General features: G+C 48.2%; 1 protein-coding gene across 1 annotated transcript in view; it reads right to left on the bottom strand.

The window, feature by feature from the left end:
• Positions 1-2,694: 2,694 nt before the first annotated feature.
• Positions 2,695-12,858, bottom strand: part of znf511 (zinc finger protein 511) — a 16,810-nt gene continuing 6,646 nt past the window's right edge. Inside the window, exon 5 of the mRNA XM_056291494.1 lies at positions 2,695-2,880. Coding sequence (XP_056147469.1) covers positions 2,695-2,880 — 186 coding nt within the window. The remainder of the gene's footprint in view (positions 2,881-12,858) is intronic.

Raw genomic sequence — 12,858 nt, 5'->3', positions numbered from 1 at the left:
GCCTGGAGCTGTGCCCAAAGAGGTAACACCGAGAGCGGTCTCGCATGGGCTAGCAGTTAGCTTAGCCTGCCCCGCTTCCATGTCCTTGGGCCCACAGGATGCAGCAGACCAAGCTCCCTCAGCCGATCCAACGCTAGCTCTCCCAGCCATCAAACCAAGACAACCTTAGATGCAAACGTGGACAAAGACACTGCATGGACAGTACTGGGTGAGGCCACCATTCAACACACCTCCCCGCACTCCACAGGATGACGTTAAAAACAGTCAAGGCCAGGCGAGGCCGCCACCAGACTTCCCTCGGTGTTATCGTAACTGCCGGTCTGCATGGGCTAGCAGTTAGCTTAGCCTGCCCTGCTTCTGCGCCCTCAGACCGGCATTATTATGAAATCCACTGCTTTTCTGGGCAAGACACGCCCTGTGTAGCATTTGAGCACTAGGATTGGCCAGGCGTCCAAGCACTAGGATTGGCCAGGCGTCCAAGCGCTAGGATTGGCCAGGCGTCCAAGCACTAGGATTGGCCAGGCGTCCATGCTTGCGCTAGGCACGCCCACGAGCCTACTCGCTATTAAAATGAATTGAGGATTTGAGATCTTTGACCACCTCCGACGCAAACCGTGTTTGTTTTTTTTGTGATTGAATACACTTTTCCTCAAGGTTTTTGTCCTTTCCAACTTCGATTTCTAGAGACAATATAACATTTGGTATGATTTTGCAATACATTACCGTATATTTGTCATGTGACATTCAATCTCTATGCACTTCCTGATATACTGTATAGAAATGTTTACATACTGTTCCCTTTGGCACTTTGGATTTATCTATGTATTTTTGGATGGAATGTATATTTGCCATGTTTGTTTTGTAATGAACTTTTTTCAAGAATCTGTACATGAACATGAACAATGTTTAATTAAAAAAAAGAATACACTTTTCCACACGTTTAGTGTGCCCTTGTTAACAAGTACTGCTTATCGCCATCAGTCAACTACTTAATACTGTACCGTGCATGGATAAGAAGATACGCTGGCCGCTGGCTGGCGGGTCTGACCCTTTAGTCGAGCGGTTAGCGATGTCTCCTGCGGTGCGGGCGATACGGGTTCGCTTCCCGGCCGCGGCAGTTCCTGTGGTTGCGTTGTCCCCCAAATTCGCCACAATACAAAAGCAGTGGGTTTCATAAAAACGCCATGCAGACCGGCAGTTTTGACAGTCGTCCTGGCTGGTGCTTGTTCTCCTGGACAGTGATTCTTTTTATTTTATTTTATTTTTTCCGTTTAGATACATGTGTTAGTTTGGATATGTGTGTTCTTGTAGTTTTTGGAAATGTGTTTCTGTCTTTGCGTTGCACTGCTGTGGGCTGGGGGCAACGATGTTTCATGTCATGTGTGCAAGTACATGAAACGAAATGACAAAGTGGTTCTGATTCTTATTCTAATGTTACAGTGAACGCAACAACGGTGCAAGTTATACCATCTTGAATGAGCTGAACAGAAGGGCAAAGCTATTTTGTTAAATTTAGGCAGTAAAAGACAGGAATTTGTGTTGGTGAGCGACAGCATCTGGGCTGCTCCATGACCCCCAAACAGGCCGCGCTTGGCAGCGAACAACTAATTGTCCAGTGCAGTTATAGGAGTCAGTGACTGCAGTTGTAAAATGTGGTTGGGGTTAAGCTCCTTCATAACCAAACTGTGCATGCATTTGATCATGTTAAGAAATAAAATGAGGACTGACAACCTCCACTTCTTTAGCCAGCGGTAAAAGGCCTGCGCAGGCCTACATGTGGTTGTACTGTTTGTAGCATCTATGCTCCCTGATGATTCGACTTAGCCTGCTTCTCTTCACCAAGCATCAACACACTGTTCAAGTTCAAGTTCAAATTTATTATCATGTGTATTGAAATACAATGAAATTCTCATGCTCTGGCTCTCTGCCTTACCACAAAGGACACGAGGACAAAGGATACAAGGACACACTACCCCCCCCCCAAAAAAAACCCCCACTACAGATCTGCATAGACTTCATACATTTCATATATATATGTGTGTGTGTGTGTGTGTGTGTGTGTGTGTGTGTGTGTGTGTGTGTGTAATGTCTCCGGTAGCATTTTTTAAAATGGAAAGGAAATAGAACAACATGAGTGGGCTGGCTGGTGTACTTAATGATGTTTTGGGCTTTCCTTTTGCAGCAAATGGTGGAAATATGAAATTGTGGTAGTTCCATGCAAATGATTTTTGCAGGTTTGAGAGAGACAAATTCACATTCCCCACCCTCTCCAGCCCAACGATATCAGCCCCCCATCACACCTCTGGCAACTGCCCTACTCCCCCCCCCCCCCGATACTCAGGCTGCACTCAAGATATGTGTAGAGCATGTGAGCTGGCTTTCCCAGAGACCGAAGTCCAGGAAAGCACTGGGTCCAGACATTGTCTCCCCATCTTGTCTTAAAGCCTGTGCCGACCAATTGGTTTCAATCTTATCACAGATCGTCAACAGATCTCCTGAGTCCCCTTCTACTTCAAACACTCCACCCTCATCCCGGTCCCAAAGAAACCCTCCATCACAGGACTGAATGACTCCAGGCCTGTTGCTCTAGCGTCTGTGGTCATGAAGACTTTAGAACAACTGGTGTCGGCCCACTTGAAGAACATCACAGGACACCTCCTGGACCCCCTGCAGTTTGCCTACCAGGCAGGCAGGTCAGTAGATGATGCAGTCAACATGGGACTGCACTACATCCTGAAACACCTTGACTACCCAGTGACATATGCAAGGATCCTGTTTGTAGACTTCAGCTCGGCGTTCAACACCCCCATTCCAGAAATCTTCTCCAAACTCTCCCAGCTCACTGTATCCCCCGCCATTTGTCCATGGATCACCAGCTTCCTGAGAGGCAGGAAACAGCAGATGAGGCTGGGGGAAGTCACTTCTGGTATAAGGACAGTCAGCACTGGTGCTCCCCAGGGATGTGTCCTCTCCCCACTGCTCTTCTGCCTTAACACCAATGACTGCACATCCAAGGACCTAGTTGTTAAACTACTGAAGTTTGCAGACAACACTATGGTCATCAGACTCATCCAGGATAGTGACAAGTCTGCATTATCAGCGGGAGGTGCTCTGATGTATTCAGAACAACTTGGTAATGAACATGCTCAAGACTGGAGATGAAAGTGGACTTTAAGAGACACCCCTCAGCACTGCTCCCTCTCACAACATCCAACAGCCCTGTGGCAACCGTGGAGACCTTTAAGTTTCTGGGAACTACCGTTTCCAAGATCTGAAGTGGGACACCAACATCAACTCCAGCCTCAAAAAGGTCCAGCAGAGGGTTTTCTTTCTGCGGTAATTGAGGAAATTTGGCCTGCCACATGAGCTGTTCAGCCAGTTGTACACCACAGTCATTGAATCTGTCCTGTGCACATCCATCACGGTCTGGTTCGGAGCAGCAGCAACAAAACAGGATAGGGACAGACTGCAGTGAATAGTAAGGACAGTAGAAAAAAAATCATTGGCACTCCCCTGCCCACCCTGCAGGACCTGTACACCTCTAGAGCCCGGAAACAGGTGGGAAGAATCAGCACAAGCCCTCCCACACCCAGGATACAGTCTGTTTGAACTGGCAAGCACTACAGGGCGATGAGCACCAAAACCACCGGACACAGGAACAATTTTTACACACAGGCCATCTCTCTTATTAACACTTAACAGTCTGGTGCAGGAATAGACACTTGTTATGTAAATACGACACCTTGTAAATAGCCTCCCTCTGGTCAAGATGGCTCACCTACATATTTACGATGTGCATTACCTCTAAACCAGATGTGCAATACAAATGTGCAATTATAAATACACATACAACTGCTGTAAACTGGTTACAATTATAGCTGTTATTGTTGTGAGGTGGATGGTAGATAAATATATAGTGTATACTTTTGGTACATAAGATAATATAGTCGGAGTATATAGCATTGGCATGATGGGTTGTGGAGTTGTGGTATGGTATACGGTATAGTGTATGGGCAATAAGCAATATTGTGTAATATATGGGCATAGTAGCGACATACCTGTTGTGCATGTTGTTCCATTTATTCTTCTGTTTGTTTGTTTTTTGTCTAGTTTTCTTTTCCCCTTCTTCTTGTTGTGTGAGTGATGTCTGCAAGTGCTAGAAGCTGCTGTGAACCGGAGTCAAATTCCTCACGTGCATAGGCACATTTGGCCAATAAAGTTGATTCGGATTCTGGTTCTGCTGTCTTTACAGTGCTTTGCAGCAGTCCTGAGCAGTCAGGTTGCCAAACCACACCGCGATACAGCCTGTCCGGACACTCTCGATGGTACTGCCATGAGACGCCTCAGAAAACACAGTCTGTGCTGCGCCTCCTTGAGGATGCAATTGGTGTTGCGTTACCTTGTGAGGGTGCCGGTGAAGTGTAAACCGAAAAATCGAAAACCATCCATATTTTCAACGGATGACCCACTGATGGAAGTAGGGATGCGATTTTCGCTGATCTTTCTGCGATTTACCGCCAGCGTCAGTTTTTTTACGAGAATTTTTGAACTCAGTGGGCCATGTATTTCCCACTAAGCAGCAAAAGTTTCAAACCTAAAGTGACAGCACGCAAAGACCTACAACGATCTCCAGTGTGGCAACTCAGCTACTGGCAAGCACAGAATTATGCAGCTAATAGTGAGACGGCTCGCGCCTGTGTGTCGCAGTGCTTTGCATGTGCAGTGGATGGGGCCTCATCTGGAAACAATAAGATGCCTTTGAAAAGGCAAGCAAGGGGGCGCATCTCGTGCGTTCCCTATGAGTCCTTCAGGTGGGGAAAACTGATTCTAAAATAAAGAAGCAGGATCCGCCAGTCCATCTTAAAGAAAAAAAAGTTACACTTTGTGTGTTTGTAGCATTTGGATTCATATTCATAATCTTTGAACTTATCTACTCATATATTTTCGGAATGTGTGTGTGGTGTTAGTGTGTGTGTGTTAGTGTAGATAGCGGGACCGAAAACGACAGCATTTATGATCCTAATTCTTTTTGGAGGTGGTAGGTATTGTCTCGGAGAGTAAGGGGAAAATCCCAGAAAATTAAAATTATGCAAAATATGCATTTTTCTAAAAATGGCTAAAAAAAAACCACTTTTCTCGGCATTTCAGGTGATTCTGAGCATCTTTGATTTTTTTCACCTATATAAAAAAAATTTCTGGGACTTAGAAATGTTTTGGCATTATGCAAAATATGCATTTTTTTTGCAAAAATGCACTTATGATCCTAATTTTTTTGGAGGTGGTAGGTATTGTTGCAGAGAGTACCAGAAAAATAGCAGAACATTTAAGTTAATCATAATAATTATGCACAATTATGCAAAATATGCATTTTCTAAAAATGGCTAAAAAACACTTTTCTCGGCATTTCAGATGATTCTGAGCATTTGGGGGGAGGGAGTTGGAGTGGGGGGGGGTGTTTAGGGGCAGGGGGAAGCCGGTTAGCTGGCAGGATGAAGAGGAGGGAGATTTAGACGGGTGGATAAGCAAACCGCTACATTGTAGCGGGGTTCTTCTAGTAGTTCATTTAAGATGAAGGCTTTCGGCACGTTTTCAATGAACAGCAAATGCGTCGGGTAGACGTTGGGGATCTCAGTGACCCTGATCCACATGAGAAATGACTCCTGATGTCAAGATCCAGGCCCCAAGTCAAACAGAACAGAGAATGCTCTGGTTCTCCCCCAACAGGGCCATGTGTCAACAGTAGCACATACTAGAACGACCAAGGTGGTCATATTGACCGTTTTGGATTTTCAGTTTAATAACATTGGGGGGGGGGTACAGACCTGCCGCTGCCTGAATGCTCCTAAAACTGCATATATTTGCATTAAAATTAGTTTTACATCAATTGCACAAAAAAAAGTTATGATAAGATTTACCTAAAACGACCACGAGCCGTCAAAATGACCGCTCGTAATTTGCGCTCGATCGTGCGCGTCATGTCACTATTTATGACGTGTGTTGGTCGCGTCGTTTCCTTCGTGAGGTTTGTTGCTCTGTCCTGGAAACACACTAGCGCCCTCCAGTGGAGAGAAATAGTCTAAACTTGATTCTTGATTATTTCCAACATGTCTGGTTACAGACGCACCATGACTCCCACCGAGGCGCTGCAGGATTTACAGGCCTTGGACAGCGGCCATTTTAAATTGCTTGAAAAACAGTATTAAAGTTGTTAAAATGTTAATTTTGGTGTCAGTTAGTTTCATAACAGACATACTAACACGTGTAATGCATTAATATCTCAACTGGGTATTTATCTTGACAGAATATAGAGTTTAAAAACTCATTTTGACCGCCCATGGTCGTTCTAGTGGTTTTTAAGTCCCAGTCGTTGTTGGGACTGTTTTGATATTTATCTTCAGTTCTTGTTTTACATGTCACGTGTTATAGGCCTTGTTCCATTTATTAGATCAGCAACATGTGTTTCCGTTTTGTTTTTCAGGTAATATTTTCACTTTTTCCAATTTTCCTATTCAAGTTCGAGCACGTCTCTCTGAAGTTTAAATTGCCTAAAAATAGTATTATGGTTGTCAAAACGTTAATTTTGGTGTCAGGTCGTTTCCTAACAGACATACTAACACGTGCAGCGCATCAATAGCTCAACTGGGTATTTATCTTGTCAGAATATAGAGCTTAAAAACCGGCGGTCCTTTTGACCGCCCATGGTCGTTTTAGGTAGGAGCGAAACCCCGGTCGCTTTAAAGGACAGTAGTTTAATGAAGGTTGGGCTCGTGCGTCACCAGACCGACATAGTGGTTTAAGACTAACGTGACTGGGAAAACCGATGTCTGTGTTGTGCGTGTGCGTGTGCGCGCGTGTGTGTGTTGGGGGGGGGAGTGTCAATAAGAAGGGTTACATCAACACCAAACCCACTATAATAATGCCCCTGAGCAAGGTATTTAAATGTTTGGGTTTCTAGAGGAATGAAGATCAGCAAAAATCTTAGACAAATAATGTAGTCCTGTACTTCCTGTCCAGGCCCATCGGAGTTGCGTGCTCTGCAGACCCGCGGAGCAGCACCTCCAGACACGGAGGGAAACCGTTGGAGCTCACTCGAAACAAAGTCCGCTCCGCGCTGGGGAGCAGCTTTCCGAAAAACAAGATTGGTACATGGCAGGGATGACGAGTCCCGTGTGTGTGTTGACCCACGGACTGCAGCCTGATACCAAGACGAGCAGACGCGACCGAGTTGAGCGGGAAATGGAGCGTCACATGGGTGTTCGTCCTCAGTCTGCGTTCGGGGGGGGGGGGACACACCACGTCCTCTGGCACAGCAGAAGAGGGGAGTGAGTGTGTGGGGGGGTGGGGGGGGTTATTATTTTCATATTGTTGGGAAATGTTCGGTAATTGCCAAATTCTCAGTGGAAAACAAGGCTGCCTGACGTAAGTCCGTACCCCACCTCCAGCTGCCATTGTTCGGTTGCTCGGTGTTATGTTGCCCAGTGTACTCGCAAAAACGTTACCGTGGCCGAGGGTCCGGGCCTGTAAACGTTACAGGGCCGGTCCGCAGGCGGCGCTCCCGGCTGTCACGTGACGCGCTGGTTTTGTGGTCTGACCTCAATTCTGCATCCAGTTAAGACGGGCAAGGGGGGAAGTCACGTTACACGGCCCCCCCCCCCCCAAAAACGGCTTTATGAAAAGCAATGGAGAGTAGGCCTCGCCTCCGGGGGGGGGGGGGACGAGGGAGAGGAGGAGCGAGAGACGGCGGCGGAGAGTCGGAATGGAGTGCGAGGGAATGTTTCACAGAGTGGTAGGCCGCCTCCTCCTCCTCCCCCCCCCCCTCCCCCGTCACTCACCCCCACCGCAAAACGGCCCCAGCTGCTTTCTGGCCATTGCTGTTCAGATATATGTCGGTGGTGTCCGGCCAGAGGAGAGCCGCTCGGGGTTTCGGAGCTTCTTGACAGTTTACAACTCCATAACTTAGACCCCCCTGTACTCGGAGGTCCGCTGGTGACAGCTACCGGCCTGGCCTGGTGTGCGTGTGCGTGTGCGTGAGGATACTACTTAGGGGGTCTATCTAAGGGTTGGTTTTAGGGTTCAGATGAAAATGAGGATCACGTGAAGGTTCTGGTCAAGGCCAGCTTGTTAGCTTAGCATAGGCCGCGTTTGCCCCCGACGTCTGGCGGCACTTGCACAAAATGAGCAGCAAACCCTCTAAAAGCCCCGCTGATCTGCGCCATATACGGTTGTTACCCAAATAACTGTAGCGACTTCGGGGGACAACGCAACCACAGGAAGTGCCGCGGCCGGGAAGCGAACCCGTGTCGCCCGCACCGCAGGAGACATCGCTAACCGCTAGACTAAGGGGTCAGACCCGCGAGCCAGCGGCCAGCGTGTCTTCTTATCCATGCACGTTAAATAACTATTTAAAAAAAAATCCTTAATATTGTAGCGAATTCAGGAGGGCAGCCGGGAAGCGAACCCGGGTCGCCCGCACAACGAGCGACTACGCCAACCAGGCAACTAAAGGGTCCGACCCGTTAGCCAAGGACTAGCGAGTCTAGTCACCCGTGGTCGTTACACTACCGCCCCCCCTCGCCTCCCGCTCCCTCGCGCCTCTGGGCGCACGCGCTTCCGATCCCACTTCTCACACCAATGTAGCGAATTCAGGGGGACCTCCGGGAACCGCCGGGAACCGCTCTGATGGTTGAAGGGAAACTCATGACTTCAACATCCATCCATGCATCATCCCAACCGCTCATTCTGCTCTGCAGCCTATCCCAGCAGCCACTGGGCGGCAGGCGGGGAGACACCCTGGACAGGCCGCCAGGCCATCACAGGGCCCACACGCACGCGCGCGCGCGCGTCAGGTGAATGTAAAAAACAGATAAAATGACAGGTATATGTCATCATATATGAGGAAAGTGCTCGGCAGATGAGGAGCGGAATATTCAGATGGCTGTAGGGAAAAAACTTTAATTCATAGCAGTTTTTTTTTCCTACATCCATCTGAATATTCCGCTCCTCGTCTGTTGAGCACTTTCATCAACACCACAGACTGTTTCCGGAAATATATATATATATATATATATATATATATATATATATATATATATATATATATATATATATATATATATATATATATATATATATATATATATTCATTCATCTTCAGCCGCTTGTCCGGGGTCGGGTCGAGGTGGCAGCAAGCTAAGTAGGACTCTCCAGACGTCCCCCTCCCCAGCAACATCCTCCAGCTCCTCCTGGGGGATCCCAAGGTGTTCTCGGGCCAGACTGGACATGTGGTCCCTCCAGCGAGTTCTGGGTCTACCCCCGGGGTCTCCTCTCAGTTGGCCGTGCCCATATATATTTAAATATAGATATATAGATATATTTAAATATAGACATAGATAGATAGAAATATATATAGATATATTATATGGATGGATAGATAGATAGATAGATAGAAAGAAATATATATAGATATATTATATAGATATATAGATAATGTTGAACATCGTAATTTTGTCCCCTTTAAATGTAGCGTCAGGGGCTAAGAGATGGATCAGCGAGGGGCCCTGTACACGTTTAGAAAATCAAACTTGCGCGTATGTGTGCGCGCGTGCGCGCGCGTGCTGGGTTTCTCCAGCTCCGTGAGTCTGGCAACGTCCCCTCCTCTTGTGCTGACGGCACCTTCCCATAAGCGTCGCCCGCAACTGACTCCGAGGCCGGGCGATAACCCGCCCATGGCGGCTTGTCCCTCTCCTCTCCTCCCCTCCCCTCTCTCACCGGGGCCGTTCTCCGGGATCGTCCCCGCCGTCGTCATCGTCTCAGAGCGCGGGTCTGCCGGTCCCCCCTCCCTCGGCTGTCAGCGAGCTCGCCATCAACCCCCCGGCTGGTTCCGAGGCCCGGGGCCGGTGTCTGGTTCCCTCTGTGGCGTCCCCGAGCTTGCAACAATACGGCAACAATATGTCTGTGTTTCACCTGTTAACACCCGGCGCTGGGCACCGGACCCCGCTGCCGGGCCCACGCCAGCCGAGCGCCCCGCCCGTCTCTGTCGGACGCCATGTGGAACGCGCCTCCCTGTCATCAAAACCCAGTCTCCCGCTCACAGACAGGCGGAGATATAATGACCCGCTCGCTGCTCGCCTGTCAGCGCGGTCCTCCGGCCGCGACACTCGGGCTAACTTGAGCGAGGGTAAATGGGGGAGGGGGGGGGGCACTTAAGCGATCAACAGTCCATCATGGAATTACAAAGCTTTGAAATATCCTCTGCCCGCTTCTCCAGTGCGTATGTCCACCCCAGCGAGGGCGGAATAAAATATCCTCCTCACCACCAGTGGCGGCTGGTGATTATAAAAAATGGGGGGGGGGCCGGGGGGGCCCGCAATTTAGCTTGGCGCAGCACACCTGACAGCTGCTTTTAATGTCCACACAGTCACAGAGTTGTTAAGAAGGACGATGTAGCCCTATAGACGTTATCAGGGTTCGTAGACGGTGGGCGGTTGAGGCGTCGCGGTGGGTGTGAACGTGATTGACAGCCACGAGAATCGTCCGATCACGTTAGATCGAAAAAACCGTTAAAACAATACCAATTCGCTGCCTGGATCAATAGATTAAAGGTCGTGACTATTTCACGAACTGCCGCGAGACTGGGTAGGCTCCCCTCACGCCTCTGGGCGCACGCGCTTCCGATGGCCTCGCGGTCCTCCGCCATCCCACTTCCGACACCGGTGTAGCAAATTCAGGGGGGCAGCCGGGACGCGAACCCGCGCTAACCAGTCATCTAAAGCAGCGTTTCTCAACCGGGGGGGTCCGCGGACCCCTAGTGGTCCGTGGTGTAATTGCAAGGGGTCCGTGAAAATAAAATATCTTTAAAAAAAAAGATCCTATGACATTTATAGAAATAGGATTATTTTACTCAAATGTGACCGAGACCTTTATCTACCTAAACTATAAAGGGTAACAGGACTTTTTTCTCTAATTACATCTGTTTCACAAGTGTCATTTATTGTATTTTAATAAGAGATCTCGCTCCCGTTTGCATTGTTAAAAGTTACCCGCATAAAAATCCTGTTGTTACATATATCTGAAAGTTACTGAATACATATTCCTGTTTTGTTACATACTATATCTGAAAGTTACTGCATACATATTCTGTTTTGTTACATATATCTGAAAGTTACTGAATACATATTCTGTTTTGTTACATATATCTGAAAGTTACTGAATACATATTCTGTGTTGTTACAATATATCTGAAAGTTACTGAATTACATATTCTGTTTTGTTACATATATCTGAAAGTTACTGAATACATATTCTGTGTTGTTACAATATATCTGAAAGTTACTGAATACATATTCTGTGTTACATATATCTGAAAGTTTACTGAATACATATTCTGTTTGGTTACATATATCTGAAAGTTACTGCATAAGAATTCTGTTTTGTTAACTATATCTAAGTTACAACTGAAAGCTCTTATCTTTGCCCCGAAGAGTGAATAAATGCTATAATGCAATTTAAAATGCAGTTTCTACTGTTTCTATCAAATTGCAACCCCCCTCCCCCAAGATCAGGTGGAGGGGTCCTCAGGGTAGATCAAAAATACGTAGGGGGTCCAGGACCCCAAAAAAGGTTGAGAACCACTGCTCTAAAGGCTCCGACCCGTTAAGCCCACCGGCTGGCGAGTCGACTCGTTCATGATCGTTCTCATGCACGTCACTGCCGATGGTCCGACAGGTGACGTGACCAACCTGGCCGTGGTTTATGCAGCGTTGTCCTACCTCCTCCACTGACCTCTGGCCGATAAGAGCGGAGGGGCTGAGAGCTCTGCAGCAGTCACCCGCCGACGGACTCCTCGCTGTTAACGTCCCAATTAATCATTTCACACATGTGCGCCATGATGAAGCCCACTTCACAGTGTGCGTGTGAGGGAAGGGGGGGCACATTCTTGTCCAAATGCATTATGCACGGTAAATTAACGATAGATCATTAATAAACGGACTAATCGCCACTGACAATCACTTCCCCCCCAAGCATTACACGGATCCCATGAAGGTTCCGTTCCACCCCCATGTCGCGTCCTCGCTGCCAGCACCATGACTGGCTGATTAACATACCGTGGAGCAAAAAAACCCCCAGGATATTGTTACGCAATCAATGATTATCAACCCCCCCAGCCCCCCCCGCCGGTAGTGCCAGCGTGCCAAAACAGCAGAGATACGCGGAGATGGTCGTAAACCTCCACCCAAGAGCAACGCGGCACAAACCGGCGCAGGTTTTAAGGTGGTGCAACTGATAAGTGCGCGAATGATCCTGGCCGTGAACCCTGAAGGAGGGGTGTCGCGTGACGGCAGGATATAGAGGTCTGCCATCGCGCGCATCCGCCGACGCCGTGACGCGGCCGGTGTGGGGAGGCCCCGCTCACAAACAAGCAGCGTGCTGCTGCGCTGCGCGCGCGGCGCAGGACTCGCTTCCGCTCCAACGTGACACACTTCCGCCGCAAACTGCCCCGCTGCGCATTTCCCCGAACGTTTATCCCACACAACTCCCAAGCCCCCCTCCCAAAGTTTACTTAGGATACTGGTGAGCCCTGCCAACTCCCATGAAGGAGACAGGCTTTATATGTTTCTTTTTTTTTATATATATACGTATCTGTTTCGACATGTTGTGTTCAAAAGGAAAACTTTCTTTTCCAAAAAACAAAAAACAAAAAAAACAAAAACCCCACAATTACCTCCTTAAACAAATCCGCCACTGCGAGAAGCAGGAGAAATTCACCAGGGTTCAGGATAGTGGGGGGGATACGGACACACGCACACACGCCACACGCGCGCGCGCGCAACATACACACACACAGCCTTGAGGATGGAA

This window comes from Lampris incognitus, chromosome 13, assembly GCF_029633865.1.
Source record: "Lampris incognitus isolate fLamInc1 chromosome 13, fLamInc1.hap2, whole genome shotgun sequence".
In the NCBI taxonomy this organism is placed as follows: Eukaryota; Metazoa; Chordata; class Actinopteri; order Lampriformes; family Lampridae; genus Lampris; species Lampris incognitus.
This window is presented reverse-complemented; position numbering and strand designations above follow the sequence as displayed.